This window comes from Acanthaster planci, linkage group LG14 (genome assembly GCF_054643075.1).
Source record: "Acanthaster planci isolate LZ-2023a linkage group LG14, COTS_SCS, whole genome shotgun sequence".
NCBI classification, from domain to species: Eukaryota; Metazoa; Echinodermata; class Asteroidea; order Valvatida; family Acanthasteridae; genus Acanthaster; species Acanthaster planci.
In genome coordinates, this window is record NC_141790.1 from 13431438 (window position 1) to 13451286 (window position 19849).

A 19849-nucleotide genomic window follows, 5' to 3' on the forward strand; every position below is an offset into this window, starting at 1 on the left:
ACCAGACGCATGTACAAATTAAAACGCATTAGAAATAATATCACTTGTCTGACACGGGTTTGTTAATACATGCAAAATACAGAGCTCTGTGGTATAATTTGTTGGTAAATTCTTCCACAAGAATACACGATGGTCTAACAATGCGGTTACAAAATCATAGCACGTCGCTGTTCTCAGCCCATCAAAGCAATGTCTAAAATATCTCCCTTCGTTTCTACATGCAATTATTACCTACTTTGCAAAAAATGTTTCCTTTTTTACTTACCCTCTAAATAATTATTTACAAGGTGATTAAAAATAAGTTCTAAACCTAATATCAAAATGCATTTCAATGATATACTTGCTTTCAGTGTGTAAACGAATAAGCAAGTTGCGTCGGTTTAAATTAGTTAGAGGCGTTCCCTCTCAATTAATGTCAAAAGGAACCCAACTCACTACTTTTCCACGCATTCGAAATTGCAACATTCATTCAATTATTGGTTTCCACAAAAAGAAAGAAAAAAGTATCACTGTCTACCTTATTAGTGCCTATATCATGTGATGTTGAACACAATTTACACATGTGCATTAAAGCAGGAATTTACAGTTCTTCGAGTTTTGTTGGAAAGGAAATCGTGTCTAAGGAAGAGCACATCATCATACAAAGACAGCAAAATATGCGTGGCTTCAAATGCTCGCTTAATGTGCCAATTAATTATACCTCGCCAGTCCTTCACTGTCTCCAATCAAACAAAGAGCATACAATAATAAGTTAATGGTTTACGTCATCGATCCTGGCTCACCAGATCATCTTAGAACACTAGTTGGCAGTCCAATGCGTGGAGATAATTGGCAGTCAAAACAAAAATTGACTCCCTTAGTCTAAGTACGATAGTGAATACAGACAGAGTCTAGTTTACTTGAGAAAAAAATTGTAAAAAAGTTGTAACACAGTGCAGATTGGCTTTTGAAGAAAGACGACTTGAGGTTAAACTTGATACAATGCGTAATCTTCAAAATCGGCAAATCGCTACTTAACTCCTCTCAATTTGCTAAATGCCACTTACTACAATGTCGTAAGTATACCGTCAAAAGTCGGGGAACTTCGGTGGTTTTCCAACATCCACTCTCACTGTTGTTAAAGGCTGGAACCATTTCTTCATGAGAAGTTAGAATATAATGCTCATAGGTGCAGGAATAAAAAAGTACGCGCGCGCACTAACCTTGACCAGTTTTCTTCACAGTTAACCACCAGCAGTTACCTTTTGATCAACTGCATTAATTTATCTTTTTGATATAAAAAATAATAATAGTAAAGGACAGTCAACACACCAAATCCAAGCGACGAGACTAGAAATTACAGCACACTATCTGGAATCACCAAATATATGAGAATCCTGCACTCCAGCCTGCGCAGCGAGTTAAATGGTGTATATAAACATAACAGCAAAACATCCTGGTAAAAACTACAGTGTTTTCTATTGACAAGTATGCACTAATACACTGCATTCTACGACAGTCACGTAAAGGGGGCTCTCATAAATTAACCCATCCCGCTTAAAAATTACTAACTCTGGAAGTTTGAAACAAGATAACGAGGATTATTAAATGAAAGATCGCCATGCCTGCGATACCAAAAATTAAGTCACAATTTCAGCAAGTATCATTTACATGTGATAAAAATATCCAAACTGTAATACTAAAGTTGATCAGTTGTTGACGTCTGCAGGGCAGATACGCCTTGAAATCAACTTTGGGGGAAAACCAAAATACCGTGCAATAAATACAAGACGACTTGGGCTACACTTCACATGCTTTGTACAGGAAATACCAACACCGTTAGGATACAGAACTAACCAAAATAATATATTACAGTAACAAATACAAATGTGCGAACATTAAACCTTGCTAAAAGTAGTTTTTACAAGCAGCAAAAAGCAAAGGAACTAAAAGATGCACATCATCCTAATTCAAACAACCCCTGGGATGGGTTACGGAGTTTGGTTTTTGGTCTACTGATGCTTTATCCTTTAAAAAGAAATCTGCCTTTTCCAAAGAGGCGTCGAAGCAACATGATAATTGATGTTTCGGATAAGAGGGCACAAGAGACTCTACTCAAAACAATGGGTGATAGATTCATTCATGATTCAGGCGTAACGCTGAAGTTGGCCTCAACAAATGACAGACTTAAGAGAGACTTTAAGACGATCAGACACAATCTCTATGAAAGAGTTGAGATGATAACATTTCACTGCTATTTGTAGTTGTCGATGGACAAAACGCCAAGATTCTATATGCAGGCTACTTTACCTATATCGTCACTAAACGTTAGTGGCTGTAGCCCTCCAACAAATAATAAAAAATCTCGGAAAACATCACAGCGTTTGGTTAAAAAGTAAAGAAAACTATACAACCGTGGGGCATGCTGAGAACTTTACAGATTGGCATATGAATAGAAAACGTCACTTTAAAAAGATACAGATACAACTTCTTTCCCCAAAACAATCCAAGGTATCTTCATAGTCGGTTCACGCTCTCTAAGCTCTCTCTCTCATCTTTCTCTGCATCCATGTTGGTTTGGTACCAAGAGACACAGGTTGGATCTCTCTGAAAGTAGGTCACTCAACATAAGAACCTGACTTCTTTTGGCATCAAGTGGTACATTATTCGTTAAAAAACAAACAATAGTTATGCCATCTCACTAGACAATTTGATTATTCAAATATTAAACATACTTATTAATTAGTTCTCCTCTACATTAAAATACATTTACACAAGAGGCCATCGCATAAAAGTTTAAGAATTCGTTTAAGTTGATAACAGGTTTTATCCAGTCTCTATCTGACCTTTGCTTTTAATTCAAAGCTCTCCAGAAACTGTGTCCGATCGGAACAGGATGTGGCCCACGGAAGAGGCCTTAGAAATACTGACTTGGTAAAGCCAATCAGAAGGCAGTTTAAAAACCGTGGTGCACGTCTTACACCTAAGATTCTGATTGGTCAAATCTTTCTCAATGAATAACACAAAACAACCCAAAATACTTCCACCCCGTCAGAATTAAAAACAGAACTGTACACGCTTATTTGGATAAAACTTCCTTGGCCCTTGGCCCAAGCACTTAACCTCAGGAAACCAAAGTCTGTAAAACAAAGCTTTATACAGGCAAGTTGTTACAAAAAGGAATACCTTAGTTTCATACATTAATTTTTGCCATTCTCTTTCACCCTTTGAATGCCATCAAGCGAAACTTCTCTCTGCCCGATCACCTCATTTTTCAAAATTAGCAGAGTAAGTAGAAAAAATATCTGAGCCAGACGAAAATATCTGTAAAAATAATCGAGCTTGAAACTGCTCTCTGTTTAAAAGTGACATACGTCTATTTATTTAAGACTAGTAACCATCCTCCAAAGAACCTAACTGTGGAGATGTATACCCTTGCTTCAAACAAGTCCTAAACCACTCAGGATTCACTGTGCTGTTCCTCAGGAACCCTGTGTCAAATGTATGATGTTGCAATGAACTTCATTATCCCTTTTTTACAAAATAAACAAGTTCTACAAAATATTTCACAGTCTTGAGGTAATCGGAAATTTGATGCATCAGTGTCTCCCAAGATTCTTAATCAATTACAAAATTCGACATGATAATGCAAGTAGCAAGAATTTTCCTAGACACCATACTTGCAACATTCTTGTCGGCCATTAAAATTTTAATAAAAAACACATGACAGTTAGCATAATCACCGAGTAAGAAACTGTCCAACATTCATTCAAAGGCAAACTTTTGATCATTAAAAAGTGACACAAGGTTCAAAGTTTCTGAAAAATTGTCAGGGCTGAGAAAAGCAAGGCCTGTTCATTTTCAAAGCAGTTCTGTGCTTTCTGGGTTCGGACCCCGTTCACATCACCTTAAACCCTCGTATGTTGATGCCACTTCCTGTCAACTGCTTCAGGGACGGGTCCACTATTGGCAGAGCACAAGTCAAAGTTGAAAGTTCACAACTTCCAAGCAGAAGTTCAATTATTTGAAAGGTCACAAGAAGGTCCCAATGCTTGGTACATGCGATTCCTTCCTACGACAACAAACATATGATCTCTCTTGTTTGAAAGAAAAGCAACTCCTTTGTGTCATTCAAAACGGTTGCAACTGGCTCTTTAAGATTCAGTCCACAGACTGATTACTAAAAATAACAGAGGAGGCAACTAATCTATCAGCTCCAAAACCATCAGTCATCCTTTTCAAAATAGAATCTGTCTTCCCAGAAGGTGAAACATTTATGCAGTTCAGTTGACAGAATAATTTGGGAATTTCCCTTGAAACTTTTTGATTTTTGGCAATTCAATTTCGGTGTAGGTATGGGCATCTGTCTAGAAGAGATCTTCCACCTTGGAGCTGTAAGTGGCACTCTTGAGAACTTCTAACCATCTGCAACAGAAAATAGAAAAAAATATTTGAAACAGGAACAAATAGAGCCAAAATAAGACTCGGACTGGGTAACATGTACCTTCACCACTTCCCGGCGGGTGCCCGGTTTCGGACTAAAGAGCTGGTCTGTGTAACAAAAGACTGCACTCGGAACGAACGACCTGCTGCTTGGAATTGCAATCAATTTTCGACTCCCATTTTTCGAAGGTAATCCGGCACTGTTGAAACAGTATACCACTGTTTTGGGCATAGTGTGCCCGAAGATTAGCATCGCAGACGAAAGTGCTCCAGGACCCCATTGATGAGCAACACAGCACTGCTGCTCACTAATCCAGTCGCGTATGAAAAGATGCTACTGGCATTCACCGGAACAAAGGAAATCATGCAACACCACACAAGTCTGGGCTCTCTTTTACAGGGCTGCAGGCCTGGGCTGAATACCCGGGAGTCAATGAAGGGTGCCTGTCAGATTAGAGTAGCCACTAGACAGTCATTCGTGTGGGTGTAAATGTCCAGTAAATGAACACATGAATTTTTGAAGAATTTTGAAAACGGAAATCATGAAAAGGTCCCATCATCTCATCCCGCACAAGAAAAATCCACCCGGCAGGTATTGGTTAATTGACCCCGGGGGGTAGGTCGGAGAAATGCTGTTAATGGGGCATATCATATGATGAAAAAAACGCAATCTTCATAATGCACCTTGAGAATGTGTACTCGCTCTCAGCTCGGAAGAAATAAACATGGGTCTTAAATTGCAACTTGAAGACATAATCCTTCCTTATGTCATCTTCCTCCGTTGGAAACATGATGGAGTAACCAAGCAACGGGAGGCTAGCCAAAGGATAATCATCCTGCAAAAAAAAAAAGATGTTGAAAACTGTTTAATACTGGTCTGGTCAGAAACAAAATGTTGGACAAAAGACTTCATTTTCTTGGACTGCTGTGCAAATAATATTGAACTGTCAGCAGGTAGATCAAAAGTCTTGCAGTGTCTTACCTGATGGCTCTTGTAAAAGAAAAGGCAGAAGTTGGTGAAGACGACCCACAATTTCTGCCAACCGTTGCTGTTTTTGAACTTGCGCAACAGAAATCCACTCAACTGGTTCTAAAGAATTTTTTAAAAGAAGACAAATGGGTTACCTGAATGTCCAAGCATCTACGTGTATATTCCATTAAAATTGACACGTACAAATGGCAATTAACTTTACATGTACTTAGTTCTGTTTCTTGGCATGAGAAAATTCCTGCCATGATGATGACACAGCTGTACACCAACATAGCAGCTAGTGCAAACCCTCCATTAACAACATTCAAATTGTGTGTTGCAGAACTGATCCCACATATTGGACTGTACAACCAACATGGCAGCTGGTGCAAACCCTCCATTGAAAACACTGTCTTCTGTGCATGACTTCCTACCTCCATTGCTCTGACATGATCAGCCATACTGATGCTGGTATTCCTGTGCCAACACACATGCACAGTGGTATTGGCCCTGTGATGAGACTGTCGCTCAACAGACTTGGTTGGCGACGCCACGTCGTCTTCAGATTCCTCATGTGTCGAGGATTCTGGATCCGATAAGGTGCCTGACAAATAGACAAAGCAAAGGCCCGGAAACGTTTGAACAAAAGACGTTTCAAGTTCAAAGAACTGGTTTGAAAAACTTTAACTTTCGAACATTTTGAAAATTTAGGATGCAAATAAACGACATGAAGCACTGAGATTTTGCTTTGCTTCAAAACAAAGTAAATGTTCAGTATCCTGCTACTAAAGATGACAGGCTCCTGGCTATGAAAAAGGAAGAACACAAACAAATGGGAACATTTTTAAAAATGGGATACTCACTACTTGACTCTGGTGAGTGTGGGTTGTTGGAGGCAAGAGCCATGGCTGTTCTCAGATCCTATGGGAAAATGCAATATCAATTAAACCAATCACAAAGTTAGCTTTGTTCGGACTTCAGACATGTATAGCATAATAATCATAGCATCTCCATGACAAAACCAAGCGTGAAAGCAAAGTGTTATACAGTTACAGAGAGTAGAAAGGCTTTGATTTTTAAGAAACCATAGCAAAGCAGAAGACACGAGTAATGCCGACAGTGTGTTGACTTTCTGAGTTCTCAACATTTTTCACGTTGGCTGAACATTCTTTACGTTTTTCTGGAAAACAGCCTCATTCTGCTTTGAAGCATTTCCATGGTGATCACATGTTCATATATATCACATGTCCTTTCCTTCGGCTGACTAGACCATTCATATTTTTGGTCAATCTTTCAATTTCATGAAATTAGACTGGTTTATTTAACACCCTCTGCTTTCTGCTATGTGGTGTCAGGAACACGAAGAAAAGGTTTTGAAAGGATGTTGAAGCTGAAAAATGAACACTCAACACCTGTTAAAACCAGGATATTGGTAACGGTTAATGCAGACTTCAACCAACTTTCCTTATAAACAACACAACAAACACTTAATAAGGTCAAGCGTATACCCAGGGTGATCTGATATCAAGGGAATATTTGTAAAACAAATGCGGAAGTTTCCTTACACCAATTTACAAGGAACCTATCAGTAAAAAATACACTCTAAAGTTACGATGCTATCCTTGGGTACTCAGTGAACAACACTCACCCCCATCCATCGGTCTTTCTCTTCTGGGGTACTGGCGGCAATGACTACAGTCTTGTTGGTCCCATATAACGTGAAACAGTTGGCCACTGAACGATCATGCTCGCTATCCTCCAACTGTGAATGAAAACAAGTCAGCATAGATGCTAAGTTGTGGGGATTTCAGTGTTTCTCTGTGCTTTAGTCCTCACAGTAAAAGAATTTGTGACCCCCTAAGAGGACAATAAAATCAGACTTTTGGCTGACCAAAAAAACAGAAAGGAGCGGAATTTACTCAAAAAACTCCAATAAAGTTTTATCACCAATTATCAACTGTTCTATCAACTGTAGCACACGGGCATATGTAGTCACCAAAATGAATTTTTTATTTTTTGGTACGGTTCTCTAATGTTTTACTTGGTTGCATTCAGACCTCAAAACATTTCAGTATGCAACTTGTAATATGATTATTAAAGGGTCACTGCTTTTATTCAGATGGACTTTGGTCAATGTCAACTCACCACAACGCCTTTGAGCGGAATCTGACCATGAACTTTGAACTGATTGGTTGGAGTCACCCCCTTGCTGGTATAGACCAAGATGTCCGAGAAGAGGAAGAACATCCGTTGTTGGTATCCCTTACGAGACAGCTTATGCAGACAGCCCTCTCGAATAAAATGCTACAGAATCATTGCAAACCATGACTTTATGAATGGGTAATATTAATGACAGATGCAAAGAGATGGTCACAGTCATGTCATTATTGGCAATTAAGAAAAATGTTCCTTAGTTGACAGTAAACGAACTAATTTTCAAAACTGTTCTGAAATATGTAAGTTGCACTTGGGTACTTTTGATGAATATGAAAAATGGATTTAAAAAAGCCTTTTGGAACAAGGATTTATTAAAGTATGCTAAATATGAACAACAAACGGAGTATGACTTCTGTCTTTTTATGTCATTCAGCTTCAAATACAAGTACACCACACAAGTACAGAAGATGGCAACATATAAAATGTATGAATTTTAACTTTCAAAGGAAAATGACTGCTGACAATCATGAATGCTGATAAAGAAAACCTTGGATACACAGATACATGTACATATACCATTTTTAACCACTTGCCGCCGGGGTTTCCGGTACGGGACAGGTATTCTTTAGAGCCGTGGCCGGGGTCTCTCAAATCGGACAAAGGGAACTGGGCCTTATAGCAAAAGACCGTACTCGTAACAAAAGACCAGGCTGCTGGGCATTACCAACATTTTTTCACTGTCAATAGTGGAGATAATCCAGCCTTGTTTTGAAACAATATACCACGCTTTGGGCAATTAGAGTGAGCAGATTGGCCCCTATTGAAAAGCAGTCAGCAGTGCACTGTGCTAAATTGTGAACAAAAGAAAGTTACATGGCCCCACATAATCTTGGCTCGTTTTACACGACTGCGGGCCTGGCTGAAATACTTTGGCGTTAATCGATTTTGTCTGTGAGATTAGAGTAGCCACCAGACAGTCATTCGTGTGAGTTTCAACGTCCATTAATTGAAATGATGAATTTTTAAAGAATTCTGAAAACTGAATATCTTGAAAATGTCCCGTTTGCGTGCACTGCATTTTTCAAACCACCCGGCAGCAAGTGGTCAAGATAAATGATTTGGGCAGCATTTTTTTTACTTCCTAACAAAAAGTTTTGACAAAGGCTCACTTAACCACCAGTCCACATCACAATAAGCTGTATCATAACCTTGATGTCAAATATTAAACAACTTGGGCCTTTCCCTATCCGCCTCCAGCAGAAGTATCCCTCTCAACAGGTGGAAAGAGCCATGTTGGTCAGGAATGATCATTTGTTGGTAGCTACGTGGCAGTAATGCATGCATTTTTGTAGTCGTTTGAGAACCAGCGAAGTGCAGTTCCCACCAAAGGAGCTTTCGTTGCTAGGAAAATTGCACCCCCGATTGGTCCCCCTCGGGGCTCACAGAAACTTTTAACAGCATATTTTCTACACATTTACATTCAAAGTTATCCTATCCAGTCTGTACTTATAAAATGATCCTTTTTTGGAGAATTATGTGAGAGCACTTTGGCAGTGTTTCAAAGATATGATTTGGCAAGTTCCAAATAAATACAAGTCAGTAACCTGTGCAATGACGCAATTGTTTGTATTGAATCAATATCAAAACCTCTGCCAAGCTCCAAAGAAAACCATCACCAATCCACATAAGGATTCTCATATCATTAACTAGGCAAACTGGGACAAGAAGGCCTACCCTAAGGGGGGGCAAACACAGAAAATATCCTCACAGCTTGTGAAATTGGCTTGGTTCTAGGATGACAATTCTCCTTCCAAGCAAACAAGCTCACAACAAAGCTCAGTCACAGTACAAAGTCACAGGTGGTGAAAAATTGGTGGGGGAGGGGCAATTTTTTAAACATCCAACACATCCACCTTTGGTATTCTTCACCATGTGGTGTGCATACCACCAAGCCATGTGTCGCCAACACCTTTTCATTTGCAAACCTAATGAACACACTTGATATTTACATTAACTTGATCCAGTTCAGATTGATCAATGAATTCCCGTCCAGTATAATATCCAATCACCTGCAACAATAGCTCTTGCAACTAGGCCCAAAAGCGCCCTCTACAGACATGGGTAGGGACAGATAGCTCTTCTCCCCTAGGTCCTCCTCAAAAACCCACTTTATTTCATACTTCTCCCAAGAGCAAATCAAATTTAACGACTTCTTCCTTACTATGAATCTTAGCTTTAAGCCCTGTGGTTGGAGACATCCAGCATGCTATGCTAGCATTGTAATGACCATCTGAAGTCTTACTTTATAAATAAAAATTCTTGTTTTTGTCAAGCATGCTGTACAAAGTATAAAAGACATACAATTTTTCTGACTTTTCTGTTTCATGAGTTGCACATAATTGATTAAATTATAATTGATTAATAGTCACAATTGATTAAAAATCTTACTTTTTAAAGTTTCCATTAAATTTAACCTTACATTCCTAGATTTTGTAGAACAGTGATTACCTGCTTAGAACGAACCAATGGAAGTGGCTTGTTCTGAAATCGAAGACAAAACAATCTTGGTCAATTCATCTAGTTTGAGTGTTTGAGCAAGGTGATCTGTTAGTTCTCAACGACACCAATTCTTTCATTCTATATTAATCTGGCCACAGAAACCACAGAAGGAAGAGAGTAAGCTGACTGATGTTTGCTGCAAAAAACCAACAACGCTCTTGGTATGAGATAAAACTGCCTGCCATGTTGAAGCAATCAAAGGAAAGCAACTAAATTTTCATTCAAAAGCTGCTTAAAAAAACCATCTTCAAAATCATTTACATTTTGCAAGAGAGAAACTTAAGTCCAAAGGAATCGGGGCATGATCCTGATTGTTTATTTTCCATTATTCGTCTTTTGGTGAAAGATTTACAATAATAGAAGTTTAGTCTTGATAATGTTTTTCCTATTCCTTTGTACAAAAGTTTGCTTACCTTTGAATATGTCAAAAATACTTCAGAGCTTTCAGAAGTACACAAGAAGAACAAAGTTGAAGAGATTTAGAGCCAAAACTTTATACGCAAATCTCCCAAAGTAAGTTCAAAAACACTTTAGAATAAAATTAATACGCAACAAACCCATAAAAACTTCAACCATTACTAGTTAAGTTTAATTACGGGTTTACCTTACACCGACATAGTCAGTTATACCAGTTAGTTAACCCAGGTTAGTGCAGATTGATGGTTTAGTGAGCCCTTGTCAGTATTTAAACCAAGTATTACAAAATGAAATGATACAAATGCCATGATTTCATTAAAAACACCATGATATGAATGTTGCTTGAGAGACAAGCAAGCAAAAGAAAAATATATTTCATCCAGCCAAAAAATGAAATGAACTCTGCTGTGTTGGATTAGAAAAGCTGCAAGAGTCTGTTATCAAAAGGCAAAGAGAAGAGGATATTTAAAATTAAAAAGCTTTCAGCAATTTCAAAACGTGAACGGTGACATTTTATCAAAGAAGGCAGAAGAAAATTCACGCAAGTGAAAAAAGGCCATCCAATCCCTTTTTGATGTAGGGGAGAGGAACACACAGCCATCCAAGGCTTTTACTAGCGATGTGTGAGATGGTGGGAAAAAATAATACAAGTACAGGATTCACAAATCATCCACTGAATTCAGTGCCATTATAGAAAGGTCTTTTTGCCGAGTACTCGATTCAATATAAGGCACAATATCTTCAGTTTTCTGCAGTTCAGTGGATGTGTTGCCATCAATCAAGGGCCCCCCCCCCTAATCCATTCCATCTGACAGTTATGTGGCTGGGGCTAATCAAGGTAGCATGTCAACAGCTAAAAACCAAAGCCACCGTCTCAATGTCTCAATTCATACATGGCTCATCCTTCCTCAATCGTCTCACCAACAAACCTCAAGGCCTAGCCTTTCCACTTACCCTTCCTGGCAGCAGCAGGCTATCAAAGCCAACCAGGTCTCGCTGGAGCTCTGCTAGCTTTTGGTAGTTCTCAACAGTCTTCATGTTATCAGTAACGACAGCTGTGAGTTCATTGACCTCAGAGACGGCAGCTATAGAACCAAACAAAATGGGAACCAACTTGTTTGAGTGTGTCACCAGAAGAACCTCTTAATAATCATAAGCATCCACGTGGAACCAATCTTTAATTTTGCTTCTGATTTTCACCTAACACAAACACAAGGGACATAAATGAACAAATTCAGACTTGACAGGTGTTGAACAGACCTTTGCAATCCTTGTAATCTGGGTGGTCCGATGGGTAGTGCTTGATCAAACCTAAAAAGAATATAAAATACTCACTCATCCAATCCACTCATAAAAAATAACACTAATTGGCAATATTCTAAACCAAAACTTCAATATAAAAAACTGTCGTAATTTTAACACAGATAACTCATCGGCTTGCATACAAACTATCCTTTTGTACTTATGCTTAAGCCTTTTGAGTTAAGTGTCTCAGCTGTACATTTATGCTGTAAACTAAGTAATGAAACTTGGTGAAAATTTCATGGGTAATCAAATCCCTGCCACAGCAGGAAGGACTTACGTTCCAGGATGAGTTGGTAGTGAAGTAACCTCTGCATAGGCTTGACCAGGAATGTATTGAAGGGTAAGTAACACACCTTCTGTAGCTCAAAGTCTTTGTAGAACGACTCAAACTTCTTATTCTTACGAGTGCTGGATTCCAACTCTTGTAAGATACCTTGGAGTTTCTCTACGTATCCCTGGTATAACTGAGATGAAGCAACAGAGGCAGGAAAAGGTGAGTCATAACTGAGTCTGTGTTTGTAAAACTCTAAACATTTCTCTTTAAAAAAAAATTGCAAAATTCAAGAGAGGAAAAATTCCATCAGTACTCACTGATTGCAGAACCCATTGCTATATAAATTCAAACCTACCAGGTAATCCCAGCAAGCCGAGTTGTTGAGTGGTTACGACATCTGCACCAGTGAACAGGAAGTTGTGGGTTCGAATCTCACCAATGCAAGCCTTTCTATGTTTATAACTACCTGTCAGACATCACTGAGTATAGCTTGCTGAATGGCAAATTTCACTGAATGGCAAGTCAACATTAAGCCTGTATCAGAGTTGTTCCTGCTACCTTAAGGTGTTGGACATTCTTCAGCATGATGTCTCCTACTCTTTGGAAACTGCCTTTCTGCTGCAGGTTGGTACGACCCTCCCTGTGAAGAGGAACAAACATAAGAATCTTTACTTTCCTCAGGTTTACTCAAGGAAGGGCAGGTAGAAGTCAACAAACGTTTTGGAGGTTGCCATTTTACAGATTGTTACCAATTTAAAGTTACAAGCTAATTTCACTTCAGCTTTTGTGATTCCAAGATGTAATTTTTTTTCAAACACAAGAAGGAATGACATTCTCTTGGCTGTAGAATTCTCTGGACACTTGTATAAACCTCGTTCATTTCCAAAAGTGAAAGAAACCCATATTTGTTTTGGATTTTAGATGCCTACTGAACAACTTTGGTTACCATGATGTCAGTCTAGTTTCGATCTCCTTCAGGAACTTGCAGTGGAATTCATAGATGGGGTCCAGACTACTGAAGAGAGATTCCAGGATGTCCGGCAGTGATGTCTCATTGGTTGTTGATTTACGGAACCACTGGGTAGCACAGACAGGAAAAAAATGACACGGTTAGGAATTGAGTCTGTTAAGGAACAAACCTAATATGTGAATTTGCATTGGAACTTCATGAAAGATGGCCTTCGAGAAGAGACAGTTTAGAGTGCCTTTTTAAAATAAACATTCTTGATTGTTTCTATTGATATAATTCACATGTGGGATTTTATTCTACATCTCATCATGACATGGAAAATTGCTTCACTGAACACATTTGATTAGCTTCTTTTAAATAGTTCTGACACTCACAACAACGATGACTTCAAGATCTTTGAGGTATGTCCGTTCCGTTGTCAGAATCTCCTTGGCAATGAAGTAAGCTCTGTCAGGAGGGTGGCGCTGGAGAGCAACAAAAGAACAGACTGTGTCACATGCACTGACAGACCGACCATCTGCCTGTGAATCTTGGCATTAAAAAACAAAAACAAAGCTTTCAACAGGAAGAAAAACTCGCCCGCAGTCTTTCTAAGGTACTAACTCTGACCACAACATCAGACTTGGCTGAGCATTAAGTTACCCTGCTTCATTGTTGCAAGAACTAACTGGGACAGTGGTGATGAATGAAGGTATCAGGGGAAAACGAAGTAGGATATGAAACTTGGGGGATGCGGGTTGAAGTACCCCCTCCCCAAAGAACTGCTTTCTGAATGTCAACAGAGAATAAATAACAATTAGAAAAGATGAATTTATCTGAATATTATTTGTGGTTCAACCATACAAGTCGCCACAGCCACTTTTTAAGTTACATCACATCACAACCATTGACCATTGACATCAGGATGCTTGAGTAACATTCAGGTATAAAAGCAAAGGACTCAATTTGCTGTCTCTAATTCAAACTCACCAAAAATATTGAAAGTCTTGACTTGAGACTCATATTGTTGGATGACGTTACATCTACCATTACACTGTCACTCCCGAGGATGACCAGAATATATGTCGTGTACACACTCATCAGTTCTTACCAGAACCACACTTCTTCCTTAAGAGGTCTATCCACATGATGTTACAACAAGCTTTCTCTTTAGTCTATCTCAACCATGCAAAGCTTCAAGTCTTATCTTCACTGTCGCTGTTGATAAAGTCTTGCTTGCAACATTATCATGAGGTCCTACGGATGCTCTGTTCAATGCAAGCAACTTCTACTGCTCCTACCTTTTTCCTGACACCAGAATCTTCTTCTACAGGAGCTGGTGGGGCAGGCTCCTCATTGAGAGGGAAGGCAGGCACAGCTTTCCCTCCGGTAGGTGAAAGGACAGGCGAATCTGGAAAGAATAGGGAAGAAAACATCACTTGAAAATGTCACGATGAAAATAAGACATCACTCAAGGAATGTCACACTGGAAGCTGCGAACCCTGTTCCGCGTGAGCTCTTACAGATGAATCCAGAGGTCAAAGGTTTTCGTTTTTCTTCCGGTGAAGCTACCTTTCACAGCAGCCAAACATTTTACTCTTTTCACAAATGCTTCACTTTTTTACTGCTCCCGATATGCCCCTGTTCTAAGAAATCCTTGAGTTTTTAGGAATTTTGATGGAAAATTCTTCAATGTGCAAATCATAATCTTCAGATGTAAATCTCTGACACAAAACATTTTCTTTTCTCCAAACCAAACAAAGTGTACCTCATCATTTGTTATTACAGAAACATTCCCACCTCTGGGTTGGCTGGTGATGTCAGACAGCAGCAAGTACAAACCAGTCTGAACCGGTTGCAAGCAGATCCACTCAGGCTAAACAAGGCAAAGGGCTCATCAACATGCTGTGAACTTCACTGGCAGTACCATAGAACATGTTCAATTATTTATCTATTCTAGTTCTTGTTGGAACTGGTTTTGACCAGTCTGATCTGACTTCCATTCGCTTTGTTTCAACTCAAAACTTGACGAAGCTGCTTCAATTGGTATCCAATCCAAACCATCTTGCTTGCTCTTAGATAATGGATAGATAATGATTGGTGTGTACAGGGGTTCTTTTGTTATATTGTGTGATTTGTAAAATGACAGTTTACAGTGTACTGAATGGACATGAACAAACCGAGGAATGTATTAGAAAGTAAACATCATTTAAATGACATTATTACTTTATTGAATGCACATCAAATCAAAATGTATCAAACTTCAACCTTAAACAGTCACAACTCTTAAAACCTATCTTCACTCAACCTCCCTAAACAGTCTCTTCCCTCACCAGATTATTAATTACTGCTGATTACTTTAAGCACAATTCAGAGTACAATTTTTTACGACAGAGTGGGATGACTCTCTCAGCATGACAAATCCACATTTTTAATTTTGTACCACCCAAAACAGCATAGAGCTAAAAAACACACAATCACTGATAAAAAAAGAAGACTTCACCAACTTCCTCTCCAACAAAATGCAGTTAAACTGCTGATATGTAAATACATTCTGCAAACACCATACAGTGCGTACAATTATTATAAATGTTGCAACTCAAAAGCTTTTATTTTTACAATTAGATTATTGCAGGAATGACACAGCTTTCAAAGAATACTTTATCCTACCAGAGAATACATGTATTTGTTCTTGTGGAAACTTTTCCAAGCTGGAAATTTTCCATACTAATCTATATTCAAAACTATTAACTGGAATTTAAGTTTTCCCTTTGATTCCTTTCAAGAAGCATCTGGCACATGAAATCTACTTCCTACATGGAAACTTTCTTTCCTACATGGAAAGTTTCCTGTAGGGATATTACTCCTACATGGAAACTTTCTTTCCTACATGGAAAGTTTCCTGTAGGGATATTACTTAGGAAGGGAAGCACAATGTAGACCAAGTATCACACCTAGCTCAACCTAGCTGAACTCAAATTCACTTTCCTTTACCTACGGTTATCTAGAAAACTCTACCTGGAACTTGGAGTAACCATGGTAACTGTATTTAAGAATTAATGTCACAGCACGTAACATTACATTCCATCAAAGGCACGATGTTAACTTTCTCATTAAGATGTTTAGAACCACAAGCAGTTCATGAAGTTTGCATAATTCATAAACTAAAATCTAAATCAGAGGAGTTTAATCAAGTTTCTTCATTGTTTTCCCATAAACTTAATTCAACCACATACTGAATATTCAGAGGGTCAACCAGGTGAATTCAATTGTCTTAAATCATTATTTTAATTTTGAATGATTAAGTACTGCTTCTAAAATACAGAATTCAACTCTCATTGTTGATATTCCTTAATTTACTGATAATCAATAGTAATTAAACTTTAAAATTTAAAAGAGACAAAGAAAGGTTTAAGAAAAAATTTTAAGGATGTGTGAGTACTGCCTTCTAAGCAAATTTCTCCTGATTAGACAAATTGTCTGTATTACTCCAGTGTCTTTTAGAGCCTGGAAGAACGCTCCAATTATTAGTTTCACAGAGAAGCATTGAAAACTATCAAAATTTAAATATCGACGTCTTACTGCCGTACAGTCCTTCCAAATAAAAAAAAAAGTACTGTCATCAAAAATATTCAGAGAATACTTTTGTACTGTTTCTTTCATATTCTTGCTGTCACAAAACATTCCAAATCTAAAACTTCCACTTTTTCACTGGTAATACACTAAACTTCAAAAACCCTAACATGCTTCAACTCCGATGGAGCACCCATCCTGTACAAACAGTTCAAATCTGCACTTCTTTCACATATTTGCTGTCCGTTTAATTTCCTAACATTAGAATTTCATTCTAAAAATGAACATTCTATGGCCAGATTATAAAACTTTGCTTCTCAAAACATAAGCAGCTTTGGTGTGCTAACTTCCTGAAGTGAACTTATTCTAAGATCAATTGAAAACTCCCTTTTCCTAAAGAAACCCCAATCTATAATTTAAGAAAAATGAGTAATTTTTCCCTGGAAGTCAGTTATGTCGGCAGCAAACGTCAACTGAAAAATCTCTAAAGTAGAACCAATATATAGAATCAAAAATAGACTCTAAAATTTACCAGCGAATGCACCACTTCAAAGCTTTCCATGACTATCACGATGGAAGGTTGACATCATACCACTGTTCAAAACAAACGTGAACAGTGACATGTCGGTCTAAATTTACGATTGTAAAACTTCATTCAAAACTAAATCATTCAATGACTCAAAATTTAAAGCACCAAACTGAATAAATGCAAGAGAAACTTTAAGTAGTGTGTCAATTCATTAGAGTGATTATACCTTTTCTTTCGAATTCATGTGAAAGACAAAAAAATCAATGACTGTAAATTAAAGAAATGAGACTTGGAAGACAAAGACAACCAAAAAAAATCATCAAAACTATCCCAGGAAAAAGCCCATTTGTCCAGTTTGTCAAACAAGAGAATGCACAGACAACATGACTAATTGTGACTAAGAAGCTTAACTGAAAGTAAAAATGGGAAAGACAATCTAAAAAAAAATTCTCTTTCAACAAAAACTGACCAGATCATTAGAGAAAAAACCAGAAAAATTTACATCTCCATCAAGATTTGTGCCTATGACTACTTTTTAAGTGGTTGAATACTTAAGCTAGGAGTGAATATACTGACCTACATGTACATGTAGCTAACTGTAGCACACTTCCTTACAAAAAAAGCTTCTAAAGACATAACTTCAAATTAAATTTATAGTTAACTAGTGAACTAAAAGAGGTGAGAAAATGTTCTTTTACACCGATTACCTCAAAGAAACTTTGTTTTAAGCTGAATGACAGCAAAATTTTTTCTTTGCTTGTGAACTTCACTGTGTATCAATTGGAACAACAAGTGTGATGACAGGTGCGTGATCTCTAAAACGTAAAAAAAAACTACTTTGGCACAAGTTAAGCTGAGTTGTTGAGCACATCTAAACACACTAACATCCACAAAAACATTTCAAACATTTGAAAAATTCAAACGTACATCTATGTTTTGTAGGCTAAGCGCCAGACCAAAAGTTTCTAAGATTCCGATGAATGTGATTGTTTTCTAAATTGCACTAATATTATCATTATACGATTACATCAGGAATATTTCTTCAGTGTGGTGCTGGACCTCCATCTCCATAAAATCATCAACCACTGAGTATTCAAATTAACAACTTTACATGGCACTTCTTGTCCAATCACAGACATGCAATATCAAAAAAACACTAGTTCCAACTGGTCAAAACTGGTTAGAATGGGTTAGCACAAGTTGTTAGCATAAATGCCAAATATGCTTAAATAAAAACTGGATAATTTGGATAAAAAAGAGCAGTTGATAAAAGTATTTCTGAAATTTCAAAACAGCTTCAGAATTATCATGCATAACTGCAATGCTCAAATATCGTTCAGTACAGGGCAATTGTTTTTTTTTTAAATTGTACTGTAATTCTAGCTTCTGCATGACAGAGATTTGTTGAAACTTAACAGTTTTATTATGAAGCTAATACATTTAAAATCATGTTTATTTTCAAATTTATATAATTTCCAGTTTGTGCTGAATACAATAACGTAATAAAGCATATAATTGCAGATTTCTATCCCCCAAAATTGTTTTAAAAGTACTGAATATCTGACTCTTGTAGCTGTCACCCCATTGCAGGCAAGTTGAACTGATTTAAAAATAACAATATATTAGTAAAAACAATTAGTGTCAAATTCTGTAGTAAAAAACGAACCAAACTTTCCCCAACCCCTTTGATAATGTGAAGACAACTGATTTCTTTCAATGAAATTGTATTCCCACGTAACAGGAAAAAGTTGAGTTTGACTGCATAGATAGGAAAACCCTCAAAACCCATTTGGAAGATGGGGAACTAGACTTTTTTTGTACGGACAGGCAAACAGTTGTGGCTTGGCACCAGAGGATATGTATGCAGTATATTACATTCTTGGGCGTTTTTACACCAACCTTATCTCAACATTTTTAGAAACATAGACAAAAGGTCCCAAAACTGTTTCTTTTTTTTTGTCAAATTAATTATTTGATATCAATTCTTTGATCAACCATCTCAAGCAACAATCTCCTTGAAATAAGCCTAAATACTGAATTTCCCTCGAAACATCAACAGAAGCCAATCAAGAAAATCAAACAAATCGAGATATGAATACATCATTTAATCAATGAATACATTTACTTTATGAATACATTTGAATAAACTGCATACATAAACTCCATTCTATAGGACAGAACAGACACACTGATGAATGGTGCTTAATAGGCATGCTACAAGAACCGATCAAAGCACAGAAATTTAAAAAAAAATCAACACCAATGTTGTTAATTGAGTAGACCTGTGGTGGTGGTGGACATTTTGTAAGAGCTTAGGGCAGATATTATAAAGAGTTCTGGAAAAGGGAAAGGTGGTGGTGGGGCTGGGTCCTGGGGCAAGAAGGGTCGGTGGGGGGGAGGGGGGTAGGTTTAGGGGTAAGACAAGTTGCGTGTGAAATGGGCTTTCTGAGCTATGGCTATGTCCACTGCCAGGATGTTCCTATGTATTTGTCATGGGCAAAGACCTAGACCTAGCCCTAGACACAAGATATGGACTTGCCCTTAATGGGATGGGGACAGGGGAAAGGAAAAAAAGATAAGGAGAGATTATGGCAAGGGACAGGACACAAGACTGGGGGGCAGTGAGCATGACAGCAAATACACACAGAAATTAGTGGCTTAGTGGCAAAGTTTAGCTTTGAGGACTTTCACCAC

The 19849-nt window shown here is 37.9% G+C and overlaps 1 protein-coding gene across 1 annotated transcript in view; it reads right to left on the bottom strand.

The window, feature by feature from the left end:
* Positions 1-40: 40 nt before the first annotated feature.
* The window catches only part of LOC110981641 (uncharacterized), a 51696-nt gene continuing 31887 nt past the window's right edge, over positions 41-19849 (bottom strand). The window contains exons 13-27 of the mRNA XM_022239365.2: positions 14355-14464; positions 13449-13538; positions 13051-13181; positions 12663-12744; positions 12108-12294; positions 11786-11836; positions 11480-11610; positions 10058-10090; positions 7538-7696; positions 7041-7154; positions 6256-6313; positions 5827-5996; positions 5405-5512; positions 5107-5258; positions 41-4404 (exon numbers count right to left, since the gene is read on the bottom strand). Of these exons, the coding sequence (XP_022095057.2) occupies positions 4347-4404; positions 5107-5258; positions 5405-5512; positions 5827-5996; positions 6256-6313; positions 7041-7154; positions 7538-7696; positions 10058-10090; positions 11480-11610; positions 11786-11836; positions 12108-12294; positions 12663-12744; positions 13051-13181; positions 13449-13538; positions 14355-14464 (1634 nt within the window). The 3' untranslated portion in view covers positions 41-4346. The remainder of the gene's footprint in view (positions 4405-5106; positions 5259-5404; positions 5513-5826; positions 5997-6255; positions 6314-7040; positions 7155-7537; positions 7697-10057; positions 10091-11479; positions 11611-11785; positions 11837-12107; positions 12295-12662; positions 12745-13050; positions 13182-13448; positions 13539-14354; positions 14465-19849) is intronic.